At 46.2% G+C, this 14637-nt stretch overlaps 1 protein-coding gene across 1 annotated transcript in view; it reads left to right on the top strand.

Annotated features, from left to right (window-relative positions):
• The window catches only part of CLPB (ClpB family mitochondrial disaggregase), an 86380-nt gene that overhangs the window by 12958 nt on the left and 58785 nt on the right, over window positions 1–14637 (top strand). The window contains exon 3 of the mRNA XM_064505278.1: window positions 4314–4400. Within this exon, the coding sequence (XP_064361348.1) occupies window positions 4314–4400 (87 nt within the window). The remainder of the gene's footprint in view (window positions 1–4313; window positions 4401–14637) is intronic.

Consider the following 14637-nt stretch of genomic DNA (forward strand, 5'->3'; position numbering starts at 1 on the left):
TGCCAGGCAGACCACGGGTTCGCTCAAATTCTTCTTATTTTCAAAGAAATCTTGAGCTCTGCAAAATGCCTGCGTTACTGCCGTCAAAGCAGAGGGTTGATACGGAGAGGGAATGTCTCGCAAAGACTGGAACCGGGAGTCATTGTTCCTTGCTGCACCGGAGACCCAGAGACGCAGGATCTCAAACTGTTAAAAATTTATCGAGCAAATCTGTTCCCATATCCAGCCTGTTTGGAACTTTCTGCCCTAACCATGAAATTTTTTGAAATCCTTTAAATATCCTCACACACACGCAAACAAACAACAGAAACAACTCCCTGCTCTTTAGCAGAGCCGTGCTTTCGTTCCACCCGTGGTTTTTTAGTGACTTGTGGTACCTGCTGCAGATGAGGACGAGTTGGTCTTTTGAGAAACACTAAAAACGGTGCTAATGGAACTATGCCTGTGTGAGAAACTGCTTAGTAGGTTAGAGTGAGTGTCCTGGATCTTCTTTGGTTAAAATGTGGATAAACAGCCTAAACATTGATCAGAGGATTTTATTTAATTAAAAAAAAATGCTCCTGCTGGTAAATACATTTGGCTGTCTAGGATCTGAGCAGTGGTCGTCGCTTTATCGATTGTCATATCATTAAATCAGACGGGGAAAAAATTAATGATAGGTTTGAAGACCCTGAACATAAAGTTCAGTTGTCTAGAAAATCTGTTAAGTTGCTGAGCGTCTTGCAATGATTTAAAAAAAAAAAATCCTGCTCCTAAATGAAATGTCAATGCATATTATGCTGCATGATCTGATGCTAGTAATTCTCTCCACTAGGCTTGGTCATGTGGCATTCCAGATGCTTACGATTATTTAGATTCCTGAATGGAAAATTACTTGATTAATTCTAATATCTTAGCTCTGAGCCCGTAATCAAATCCTGCAGCAGAGACTCCAGCATCCTTCCTGTTGGATGCACTGGGTTCTAACAGGTTCGACTGCAGGACTGAGATCATATTTCGTAATTTTTTATCTAAGAATGGAGATAAGTCATTGTTCAATATGCACTTCCAGGGCGTATATGAAGTAAAAAGCCTTCCAGGGAACTGAAAAATAGTTTTCGGTAGCTCCAAAGTGCTTAGAGCGAAAGTTGCCATCTTATGCTCTGTGTCGTTAGGAGATGCATACGTCAAAGTGTTTAGCTGCAATTCAAATCCATGAGAGAGCAAAAATTAAAATGCTCCATATATGAAAGCAGAAGCAGGCTTTTGTAGCAGAGCAACGCAGTGACTCATGGAAGGCAACTCGAAGCTTTGCTTGTGGCTCCATAGTTAAATCGTATCAATACCATGGTCAAGTCAGTGAATGCAAATGGGGCTAAGACTTTGAGTTATGTTGAATGCCTCTCCCAAAGATATTAATAAATGGTAGGTGCTGGACCGTGAGGTTGTCGCTATCAGGCCAAAGTTACCAGCCTCCGGGTTACGGCCACCTGAATACCTACTTAGCTGGTTCTTTAAATCCTCGGCAGATTTTGTATCTTGCTTCCCTGTTCCTCTCCTGGGTTCCCCTGTCAGGCTTTGTGTTTTGCAGTAATATTTTCCTTTCTTTTATCTGCTAGACTTTATGTGGCTATTAGACTGTCAAGTGGATGCACTGTAGAAAGGGGATGAGGTGAAAGTTATTGCTTTCAAGTACCCAAAGTAAATAAAGCAACATTCAGATGTGACTTGGACCTGACCTTTTTTAACACTAAGAGAACAGTAGAGGGTGGCTGGGCATCATGATGGCTCTAAAAAATCCTGCAGAGCATCCAGAGTGCATTGGATGAGGAAGAATAAGGTCTCAACGTAGCTTTCCCTGGTCTCTTGCTGTGTTTGGCCTCCGGTCCGCTCCCGTGCACGTTTCTCGTGATTTCCCTGGGCGTCGCGGCCGAAGCCGGCCCGTACAGCCGCGGTGAGCTCGCGCCGCGGGAGCCAGCGGCTTTGGTGGAAGTAGCGGCGTTCTGCTTCCGTGCAAAGGGAGCAGTTCGCACGAGGGCGCGGGCGGAGCAGCGGTGTGCTTTTCTGCTGGAGGCAGCGCTCCTCCGAGCGAGCGCGCCTGATTGCCGCCAGCAGCAGTGGCCGTGGTCTGAGCTGGACTTGCTTCTCTGTCTGCTGTGAGCGCAGACACAGGCTGCGCACACGGCTGTGGTGGGAGCTGATCGCTAGCGATAGCAATCTGCCCTGCATACGGGCTGCCATCGTTTGTGTATCTAGGCCGAGCTATATCTGTTACAGGGACAGGAAGGCTTTGAGGCTACACATGGATGGTTTTCCTTTAAGCAACCTATTCTCTGAGATTATTCTTCAGGCAGCAGAGCTGGGAGCATGTTCTTGCCGCTTGTTTTCGGTCAGAAGAGGAGGAGAAAGCGTAAAGGCCTCTCTGCGGGGCAGCCAAGGCTGCAACACCTCGCAGTGAGGTTTGCAGGACTGCTCGGTAAAGCAGGAGCTAAAACCTGTCTGGGATTAGTGGTGGGGCAAATAGGAGTAGCAGAGATCCTCTAGGAAAGGTAAGGATTCTCTAGGAAAGGTAAGGATCCTCTAGGAAAGGATTCTGTGCAGGGCTTGGCTGAAGCCATCTGGCTGTCGTCTCACCTGCCCCATGCTCTCACTCGAACAGGATAAAGCTACAAGAGGGGAATGCAGAGCACCCGTTTTTAGGCACCTAGTGTGGCTGCCAATTACCTGGCTGGTTTCTCGTGCCAGCAGGGAGAGGAGGCTCACCCCAAAGACCTCAGCGTGCGGACAACAGCTTTCTTCTCTGAATTATCCTCCGGAGTGCCACATCTCTCTCCATGGCCTGTCTGACAAGGACTTGGGCTTGTCTAGGACTGCTTGCCATATTCAAAGCGTGTTTTGTGGTTTTTTTCAGAATCAAAACTCCTTTTGAATTGTTAGTTATTAAATAAAGTTTCCATCCTATAGAATCGACTGGGCAGTGGGTTTTTGGGATTCTGATATAATCCATCTGCTGTGTCACATCAATATTCGACGCGTGGGACTTGTGTTTCCTTGTTTCTGAATACATAACGTCTCACCCCAGAAGTGGAGTTTTAGTGTGTCTGGAGGTGTGCTGTGCTGCCCCAAATTCCTCTTTTTTTGAAAATATCCATCAGCAGACTATTCAGGTCATGGAGTTTGAGCCAAAGCTTAGGCATTGGTACGGCTCCTGAGAAATAACTTTAGGATCGGAAGGGTGTATTTGTTCCGTGAGATATGTGTTTCCCGAAACCATGCCCTCCTCCACCGTGAGGGTTTCTGAGCCGGTGGAAGTTTGCCTAGATCTGGCGTGCAGCTGTAGGTGTTTGCTAGGTTCATGCTCCCCTTTATAGTCATTCTAAATGCGGGAAGAGGAATATGGTTCTTTTAGCTGCTTTTCACTCACTGTAGCCCAGCACTCTTTATTAACCATCTAACATAGTTACCACCACAGCAGACTCAAGGCAGTTGATTTGAAAAGCATGGCTAAATTCAGACACGTAACTTTCCAAGTTCTTAAAGAAATGGTCTGATCTTTTCAGTGCATGTGAACTACCACAGCTGCAATGGGCTTCCTGATCTGTGAATCTAGTGCATTTTAATACTTAATCCACAGATTCAGGTGCTTATGCGTGTGAAGTTTGTCGTGTGTTTTTACTTGCGTCCCTCACAGCACTGAGTTTAATGGTAGCTTTTCCCTGTTACGACTATAGGAAGGATGTGCTGCGCACATGTGTGTGTTACAACTATGGGAAGGAGCAATGGCTCTTCCCAGAAAGGAAGCTGGAAAGGCCTCAGTTGAGAAAAGGAAGAAAGCTTTGCAGAAGGAGCACCAAGGGTGGTTTGATGCCTCTTACTTTTTTGGGTTTATTTTGTTTGTTCTCTTTTCGTGCAAGAAAGCTGTATTTCCTGTTGACATGGGCTTTGCAGATCAGCTGAGCTTCTCCTGAATCCTTAGTAGTTGCTCCATAGCCTGCAGATTTGAACATGCTATCAGACTGTAGATTAATTCGCTTTATTCTCTATCATGCTACTGGCTGGTTCTTTGGGTGTTAGGCTGAATAGTATCCGAAAAGAAATCAAGCCAGTTGGCTTTAGACCATTTGGAAGGACAACACTTGCTATCACATACCAGTCCATTTAATTTTGATAGCGGAAGAGAAATTGTATTGCAGCGACTTTCAGTATTGAGTCCTCTAGGCTGCACTGGGACAAGTGTCCTTGAAGTAAAAGTGTCTGCATGGTGTCGTTAGCCCCAGTCTGCCAGGGATGCTTGTCTGTCTGCCTTCTTCCTGACCAGTCTCTCTTCTGTCCAGGTTATTGCTAGAAGGCACGGATGTGAACGCGAGGCACAAGCTTGGCTGGACTGCTCTCATGGTGGCAGCTATCAACAGAAATGCCAGGTATGTTTGTCTCAGCGTTGACTATCATCATAGTGAGTAAGATCCTTCATAGATACCCCCTTTTGGTAAGTCATATTGAGCTCCACAGAGGGTTTCCACAGCATCTGGGCTAGTTCGGGGTGCGTTCTCAAGCTAAATCTGAGGGAGCTTTTCATTCTTCATTTTCCTGGTACATTATGCTACAGAATGAGGTAAGCTGCTCTGCAATCGCAGAGAGGTAACTGTTGAATTGACAATGCAGTTCCATAGTAGCACTCAGATTCTGCGATCTGATGAGTCTGTAACCTTGGGGTGTTATTGTGGCAGGTAGTCTAACATCAGAAACTCAGCCAGAGTCTCAAATAGCTCCCGTAAGAGCTGCTGTGTCCCTCCTAGCTTGTGGGGCCATTGCTGGGCCTTTCATGCTAGGCCTTTTTGAACCAAAAAGGCTGAATGCTGTGCCCTCCCTCCTTAGTTCCCATGATGATCACTGTGGCTTCTTGTAACCTTTTAAAGGGACTCTTAAATATATTCAGTCTACAACTAAATTCAATTAGTTTTTTATTTAAGGAAAAAAGAGAGAAAGAGAAATCCAATTTTAGAAAACGTGGGACAGACGGGAGAATGAGCTTTGATGTTACAACCTCTCAGGGATGCTTTACTTAGTCACAAGTTCATAAGCAAAAAAGCCTAATTACTTGGGAAAACACAGGATTAAAGCAAGGCACAAAAGCTGAATATCCGCTCTCGGGCGACTCGATTCGAATCCATGTGCTGAGTTCGTGTGTGGTGCAAACTTTGATGTGTGCTATGACAAGCTGAAAGTCGTGACCTCCTCGGGGATCTCCTTAAGATGGGCACAGAGGCGGGAGCTCGGGACTATTTGTTTAACTTTGATGTCCGAGCAGCAACGGGCCCCGCTGTTTGCCTGTCCGCAGAGGGACGGGTTTCGGAGCCTCCCACCTTTGCCGGTGGACAATGGTCAGCAACGGAGTGTGACGACTGTTGACCATTCCAAGTGACTGGCGGACCAGAACAGGGTTTCACGAGTTGCAAAAGCTGAGAGGAGACAAGGAGAAAGGCTGTTCGTGGTACAATAATTACCTAAAATCAGGCCTAAAATCAGGTAGAAATGCTGATGAAAACATCTAGGCAGTAAAAGGCATTCAGCACCCAGGCTGGTCCGTTGTTATAGACTGGCACAGCAACAGCAAGTATATGTCTTATTTGGGTATCTGGCAAAAAAGCACAGAAAGCTTTTGGCTGTGTTGGGCAAATAATGTTTACTTTTCCCACATTTTGGATGAATATTGACTTTAATTGAAAATTAAGAAGTCCTTGAATATCTGAAGCTGGGTAGGAGTTGTCTCTAACAATATAGTGAAAGAGTAATTAGATACATCATGGAGGCAAACATAAATGCAAGCCAAACTTATTCCTGGGGTTACAACTCTGTTGCTGAACACTGGGGTTATGCCAGTCGTGGTTTTGGCCCTCCATACCGTTTCTAGCTTTGGAGCGTCCACAGTGAAGTTTCATTAATGGCTTGGGAAATGTATTGAGCTGGAACATGACACACAGAGTGTTTGAAATTCCCTACAAATCATTTGCTCACAGATGTAGTCTACCGAGTGACCTTTTTAACCTGAGTCCAAAAGAACTGGGCATTGTGTACATGGTTGGATGTGGAAGCGGAGAAAACAGAGCATGGGAAGCTGATCACTTTGACTCAATGACATGGGTTTGCCTGTAGAATTTTAAATACTTAGATCTTTCCTTCCAAATGCAGGGTGCCTGCTGGTTTTCTGGATCTGTTGCAGTCCTCTTACATACATTAGGCTAGGAATTTGTCTAAATATGGCTTACATCACTCAGTGTTGGCAACTACGCAATTGTACATAGCTGATCCAATACATAGGTCTTGGCAACGGGGTTTCTGCTGCTACATAGAGATATAGTAGCTGTATTTCATGATACTAATTCCAGTAGGATACACAATTTTTTTAAAAAGTGCGGTCCTGCTGTACAAAACGATCATCTAAAAATGATTGTCTAGCCACAGCAGCTGATTTTGTGGATTATAAGTTTTTATGACCCTTCGTTCTTAGCCTGTCAGTCATCAGGCATCTGGGGAAGGTGAGCTGGGTCCTTCTCTGGCTTGCCCATCAGAAGAAATGGTAACAAGCAGCTCAGAGATGTGGTTAAGATGCAACCAACTGAGCAAGGTTCTGTATATATTATTAGCTTGTGACATGTACACGATCATTTGATTTTGTTTAAGCTGATTGCTCTGTGATCATTTTTTTTTTAATGTTGTTGATACCTTAAGAAGTAACCCAGTGTGGCTTTGAGATGCAAGGAGGCTGCGGCATTGGCAACTGGAATGAGTGTTTTCAGGTTAGAATCACTCAGAAAAAAGTAAACCTGCAGCCCCAAATTCCTGTCTTTCCAAAGCCATTTTTCAGAGTAGAACTATGTTTTCAAGTCTGCTGTGCTGCTGGAGATTTCTGTGACCTGTCATTTAGTTTTGTAATGTTTCCCAATTTTCAGAGCCCTCACTCTTCCAATTAGGCGGCTACAGTCCATATGTTTAATTTGATTTCAGAGACATTGCATTAATGATTTCTGTCGGTTGCCATCAGCCACAAGATGAAATCCCATGTGCCAGCGGGGGAGTTTTGGGTCTTTCTTTCCTTTTTTCAACACAACAAAGATCAATTTCTTCCTCTTAAAAATGTGTTGTATCCAAAACATTGCAAGGCATTGAGGAGTGTTGCTGGTATGTTCTTATTGATAGGTTTGAAAGAGGAGACTAATGCCAAAAGCATAGCTGGGAAGGAGCAGCCTCATGGCTCGTGTGTGGGGGACATCACGCAGAAGCTGAGCCTTTCTCATGGAATCCCAAAGCACTGCTAAAGCGGCTGAATTTAGCCTCGTCATGTCCCATGAACTGGGAGAGGAGTTGTTGGCTCCAGCATCTCTCAGTCCCTGCGGAGTTCCTTTCCCATCGTTCCTGGAGCCTGTGCTCCAGGGGATCGCTCTTCTGCAGACAGGGATCATTTCTAGTCCTAGCTGGAACGCTTTTCTGCAGAGAGTCCTGCTCCGAAGTGCTGAAATGCAGCACGCAGTGCGATTCCAGCTTAGCTCTTGCAGTCCTCAGCCCTGGGTAGCTTGAAGTATAAATACTCAGGGTCTCAGCACATGATGCCAGTTATAATTTGAGCCTGCAAACATTCCTATGATACCACTTTACAAAAATAATGTGAAATGGCCAAATGCTTCAGTCTAGTGTCTCATTTTGGTGTTTGTGTTTTAGAAACGTACCATTAAGGTAATTTAGATGATCCAAAAATATTGTCAAAAGAACTGTGTTCCTTTTTTTTATTCTTTTAACAAGCTTATTTCCTTGTCCCAGACCTTTCCTGAAGACTGGATGGATTCACTTTTTTTGTACACATGAGAGGGGGTCCAGGTCCAAATTCCTAGACCTGTGTGATAACACAGATTGTAACAGGGTCATGGGCTAGAAATAGGCCATTCGTGACCACGTTTACACAGCCGCAGGAAAGTTTTCCACTGTAATTTCCATTGCTGGACCAGCTGGTTTGGTTATTTTTTACGTACCTGATGAGGTAATGATTCTGGTTTTAGTTCTAAGCATAACAACATAGAACTGTTACTTTTATGCAGTATGCAATACTCTGTTATAACTGTGCATTTCTCTTAAGGCCTTAAGAGTGAGCACATGTGAGTGTGTGTGCATGCACGCACACACACACACACACACACTCACTCCACTTTAAATTTTAGGTTGGATTGACTCCTTGCTAGTCTGTTTTTGTTTCATTCTATGTGAAAGGCTTTCAGTCTTCTGAATTTCAAGACCTATTTTAAAGTTCTTAATTCTCCTGGAAAGGGATCAGTTTTGAAACAGAAGATTTATAGTCTGTGTGAAAAACACTGCCAGGGGCTTCTTTCCCTTGGCTGAACCCGCTAGTTTTGCACATTTAGCTTATTTATAGTAATTAAGCTTTAATTAAATGCTTACTGGGAGCTTTGTGGGTTTTGTGCCTTTGTTAAAGGAAACAACAAAGCGCTCATAAATAAAAAGACCAAAGCAGTTTAGACCTTCCCAAGCTATGCACTTATAGTGTAGTGACGTGTAGACTGGGTAAAACTACCAGCTCATATGTGCACTTAGGTTCCAGCGTGCTTGTCAGGTGGAACATGAGCACACTGATCTGTGCCAGCGCGGAGGCAGCGGGGGGGTGGTGGCATCATCTGGGCTAGTAACTAAGCTCATACTTAGAGTCCCTAAACGGTTTGTGCAGGCCATGCTGAGCCCGTGCTGCTGTATTTTCCTTTCTGTTGTCATCTGCGAGTAGCCGGCCGAAACGATTGTGGATGCTGCTGCTATGGTCATGTTGCGCCTTTCTTTGCTGCACACAGTTACTCTGGTTTTCATTGTTTCAGCAGAAATGGAGTGACAGTGAAGTAGTGAGTCCCGTCTGAGCTGGATAACCAGTATTCAGGTTGATCTGACAGACGGGGACTTAAAGCCCAAGTTAAAAGTTTAAAGCTTAGAGTTTCTGGGTAGCTATAAAACAGTCCCATCTCTGTTCTGCTTCCAGTCGTTATAATTGATGCAGACAGTGTGCACCAGTGCACTTGGGGTCCAAGAATGATGTTAAGGCTTCCAAAGTTGTATGTATAACCCATAAGGTGGGGAGGAGACCCTGTGCGTACCCACATAGACTGCCTTGCCAGGCCACGTCAGGCCGCCGCATAGCTAGACACTGGTTTATCAGCAGTAGTAATACCCACATTTTGTAGGTGTGTGGGAGAAGGTAAGAGAAAATAACTTGCCTGCAGCTGGGTCTCTGTGTCGTAGCAAGGTCTTTGCCCCAGCGGCTGGTGTCAGGACAAAGACACGTGCAGCTTTGGGGAGGGGGATGCAGTGCACAGGGAGAGTGACAGGCGTATGGCTTGCTTTAGATAAGTTTGTGTTTTCTCAGGTTTAACACCCTCAGTCCTCTTCTTTCCAGCTTCTTTTTTTTTTTTGCTCTTTACTAATACATAGCTACAGTACTTCTTCCATCCTCCTCCCTCCATTTTACATATCCATCTTGTTTTGCACATGAATGAGCCCTTCACTCTTACCCCAAATGCCTCGAGCAGCTGGGTGGTATCTTAGCGCAGGGCAGGCGGGGGGGAACATGAACAAAATTCAGCTCTACCTGAAAAGCGTTTCTGTATTTATTACCGGTGCTTTCTCTTGGAAGCTCGTCCCCTTCCCCCCCTCTTCCCTGGTTGTTCTTCGGTAGGGATTCCTTTGTATTCTCTTAGAGCAACAAGGCACAGCCCTAGTGCTCTGTGCTGGTAAATCCTTCCTTTCTCATGTAACACATCCTGGTCAGCCCCTCCATATGCTCTTAAATGAGTCCTGCTTGTTCATTCCATTCATGGTACAAGCTACTGCCTTGACCTCCCAGGCCTACGTAATCTTCCTTCATCAGGGGCTTTAGTCCCTGATTCCTCTCTTAGCTGTTCACAACCTTCGCCTCATCTCCTCTCTTCTGTTTTCTTTTCGCAGCTTTGACTTCTTGCACATCCCTTCTCCTTCTCCCTCCATCTTCAGGTCTGGGTCGCTTTCCTCACCTTTTCTTTTCAGTGCCTTCCTGCTGGGAATGGCCAGGGACAAGGGATTCCTCTCTGGGCCTCAGTTCCCCTTTTCCTTCTCTGTCTTTCTACGTAGACCAAAAGAGCTGAGGGTCAGAGGCTTTCGCCTGGGATCAGAACCGACAGTGCTTGGCCCAGCATGGCCCCGTGCCTTGCTCGCCCTCCTTCCCCTGCAGAAAGAGAGGAGTCAGCGAGAGGCCCTGGGCCTGGCCTGGCAGAGGTTGCTGGCTCGTGGTGGCTGGGACGCGTGCCTCTTCTGTGTGTACACGGGCTCGGTACACTGCAGGTGCTGCATAGATGTTTTATTTTGGTAATAAGGACATCGTGCATAGTAATATTTTAGTGGGTATGTTCTGAGACTTACAGCGAAGGGTGACCTATCTGGAGCTATTTTCTGTCTATAGGCAATGATATGATTAACTGGTGCAGTCTATTTACCTATATTAGGTACATAGATCTGTTTCATATCGCTTTTTTCACTCCTTTCACTTCAGGCAACTAATTCAGTGCTGTCTGCAGCAGAGCTGGCTGAGTACCTGGGTGCCTGTAGAAGCGCACGGCCTGTAGTGCTGTCCGTCAAAGAGCCGAGCTGAACCTGGTTTTCCGCTGTAATGACAGCACCTTGCAGGGGCTCAGTCCTACAAACTGGGACACTGTCTTTGCATGCACCCCGTTCCGGTGTCCCTGGGACAGAGGTGTTTGAGGAACACTGTCTACTCGGCCATCTCTGCATTGCTGAGGGCAGAGCGACTGCACCTATTCCCTGCGTGAACACCCTGCTCCTTTTACTACCTCAGCAGCATCCCCATCTGGGATTTCTCCAGGGGAACCCTGTGGTTTTTGTTAAGCTTGGCATCTTTAACCCAGCTGCAAAGTCAGGTGCCAGACGTGACAGGGAGCTGGGACAGTCACAACTGAAGTAACGGCAGCTCTCACTCCTCACTCCCCTCTTTCCAGTGATGTACTGCGTGGAGTATCCTAGAGCTCGGACACAAGTAAATATTGTCAGCTCAGCAGGTTCCTGTGCCTCCCTGAGCCACAGCAATGCCCACAGCCTGTGTGCACGTTTTCTTACCCACCGCACACAGGTTACGTGGCTTCTTTTAACCCCCTTTCACTGATGGCTGAGGGCACATGCGTGGCAATAGCTGCTGTAACTTGACTGCGTCTCTGAGTCCGAAGTGTGATTCACGTGAGAGGTGCTCTCGAGAAATCAAGTATGGACAATATAATGATTATCATCCTTCAAGGTTTTTTTCTCTTTGGATTCCATAATCTGTCCTCTTACCCCTTCTGGGGGGATGATGGTTTTCATCTGGGACCGTACTAAGCTGCCGGGGAGCGAGGGAATGCTGCGGCGGCCCGGCTTTCTGTGCCGCAGGTAGGCAGAGCCTTTTCCCGGGAGGGAGCACGTCCATGTCCAGATCTCATCCAACAAAAAAAGGAGAGAACGGGGACTGCAGCTCCCCCCGGGCCCTCCTGCCCTGCTGAGTTTTACAGAGAGTTAAGATATAACGACACAAGGGATCCTCTTTGTGTCCGGGCCGGACCTGTGGCTTCAGCCACGGCTCGGGGCAGCCGCGTATCAAAACGCCCCAGAGCTTTTGCATTGTGCTGGTGACTCACGGTCATGGGCATCACTGGACTTCGTGGTTCACCAACCCCAGCTGCCGGCACGTTGGTCCAGGCTCAGTGCATCCTCTGACGCAGCCCCCGTCGCATCCAGCCATCTCATCATTGATTTCCCCACCCCCTGTATTGTAAGTATGTATTTATTTATTTAACAATATGTTGGTCTGGCCATTAAAAGCAGAAAGCACTTTCTCCAATCGATTGAACTGCCCAGCGAACTTCAGTTAAGCATTGCCCTCTGAGTCATCACCAGGGTCAATTTAGATTTATATTCGCGCTGATGAATAGGCTCTGCCTCTAATCTAATGAAAACTTGATCAGCAAATTAAAACTCAGCTTGTTGAGGCTGCTGAGCACAGGTGAGTTATGGAGGGCGACCTGCCTTCCTCGAGCTGCTCGAACCTGCCGCCAGCATCCCTCTCTCGCTGGGCGTCTGCTGCTGCGTTGTTCTGCCCCAACACCCGATGACACAAGGAAGAAAAGAGGAAATATATTGGCCAGAGGCTGCTGCACTTAAAACCCAGTCCTTCCTCTTCTTTCTCTTCTGCACTAGCTCAGCTGTTGGTTGTTAATAAATAATTAATATTTAATATAATTAATTAATAACTAATAGCTGAGCTACTGCAGAAGGGAAAGATTCCTTCTGCCTTCTGTAGCATCTTCACTGGAGCTTCACAGTGCTTCCTATAGCTTCCTTAATTAACCCCCGCAATTGCCTTACGAACTGGGAAGTAGTTGTACCTGTTCTCCCTGGGAAAACTGAGGTGTTTACTCACCATTATAAAAGAATCCAGGGGCTGGATTGCTAGACCATGCTTTGTGACTGTCACCGATTTCTGTAAACCCCTCGCTTATTCCAATGACATTCATATGCTTTACACTGATGAACACAGTTATTCTGTATTTTCATGGCGCTGCTACCTTTCCTAAAGGCTAATTTGCTTGAATGTCCCATTACCTGCAAATTGGATAGGTACAATCAATATTTGTGATTCCAGGAACGTCTGGCTGGTTCAGAAGTGCCCAGAGGGGACTGCCTGTCCCAAAAGCAGGAGGTTAGATTGGAAGATGATTGGATAGAGAGGTTGAATGTACAACACATTATTATTAGACCAGTGAGTCCTTTCACTTCCTGTTTACAAAACTGGATCATAGAGCCTGAAAAAAGAGCTGTCATCAGGGACCGGGTTTTGGAACACCAAGTTTTAGCGCTGAGGCTAGGCTACCAGTAAGAGATCATATCGGTGCTTATTAAACTTGAGTCTCCCAGCCATCTTAAGAGCTAAGGAAATGTTTCTTATCTACGCTTTAGAGATGGGGGGAAATGGTGCTTGGGGTCATTAATAGAGCTGAGTGGTTCTGCCATCATGACCTCCTGCTTTCACACTTAGACCACCTTGCTTCTGTCATATGTGGTACTCTGTTAAACGTTTCATAGAATGCCATTGCCCAGAGAGTGATGCTCAAGGTATATGCTGCGACTGAAGAGGAAAAGGCTGCCTCAGTCACTGAAAGCAGATGAAGGTGATATCTGATAAAGTGCCTGGGAGAAACGTTAATTGTGTATGTAGTCACTAAGAACAGGAGGGATGATGGATGGAGTTAACATGGAAATTACAAGCTGTTGTTTGTTATCATATGGCTCATTTGATACCCATATTTCGCCCATGGACCACAAGGTTGTGGATTCACGTCCTACACTGGAACTTGGGATCATTTCTCTTAAAATAAGGAATATGCATGGACCTTAAAATAGATATCGCTTGTTAGCTTAAATTGGAATAGAGGATCTTCTGTGTTGACAGCCCTGAGGAGAGGGCCCAGGAAGGAGGGTTTGAACCATATCAGAACCTGTACTGCTGAGGACTTGAAAGATCAGAAAGGCCCAGCTGGGCTAGATGCCACCCCCAGAGACGCAGCGCTGGAAGCCCTGATGCAAGAATCACAGTAACTGGTGCTACTGGTCAGCTGCTGGGGCAGGATAGCCAAAGGGTTAATTGAGGCAAATTGCACTAACGATGGCTTCCTGTTCAGTAGCTGGTCTCCTGCCTGAGAATGGTGAGAATGTGATTCACAGGGATGGTGAGGTCTTTATCCTATAGCTACCTAGTGACCCGGGGTGGGAGGACCAGGCCTGGTGGGCTCTGACTGTAGCTGTTCTGGACAGCCAAGGCTATGCACTTGTGCTCACTTGGCTTTATTTGCAGCCAAGCCTCTCACTTGCTTTCCATTTTGCAGAGGCCATAGAGGTCAGTGGTAGAGGCCAGGTGGGGTGTCAGATCAGGCAGGTATAAAGGGTCAGATGTCCCTTTTTATGTGGCAGCAAATTAGAGTTGTGAAGCAGAGATGAGTCTGGAGCTATGCATGTGTTGAAAAGCCCTTGCTAGGGGTGTTGAAGGACTTCTAGGATAGGTGTTGTGCCCCATGCCTTATGGTTGCTCCTAAGGTGGTCCGGAAGGACCTACAGGGTCGTCACGGGGCTGGATCCCACAACAGTTGTCCTCATTGATGTGGCCTTTAGCAGCAACCTAACAGAGCAGTACAGATTTCTGAACATGGAGAGGATCATTCCTTTGTATCAGTGTTTTTTCCCTTGCAGCAAATTGTCTTTTCTGAGAGGATGAAGTATGAGAGATATGGTTATATTGAGCTGGAATTATGCTACATCGTGACTGAACATAGTAGATGATCTCACGCACTGACTCTTGCACCAAGACCAAAACTAGCAGATGAACTAAAAGAAAATTAAAACTAGTTGGAGGGATGCAAGTGTTAGAGAACTAGCACATCCCTTAATGGAGACATCCAGGGGTTTATATCCTGAGTATTAAAACTGGGGCACTTAATGCACTGTGTGAATTAGATCCCACTGCGTCCAGTGAGATCTCATAGCACTTTTTGCCCTCTGGTTTCCTCCGGTGAAGGCAGGCTGTGATCTTTGCAAACC

Source organism: Dromaius novaehollandiae, chromosome 1 (genome assembly GCF_036370855.1).
Source record: "Dromaius novaehollandiae isolate bDroNov1 chromosome 1, bDroNov1.hap1, whole genome shotgun sequence".
Taxonomy (NCBI): Eukaryota; Metazoa; Chordata; class Aves; order Casuariiformes; family Dromaiidae; genus Dromaius; species Dromaius novaehollandiae.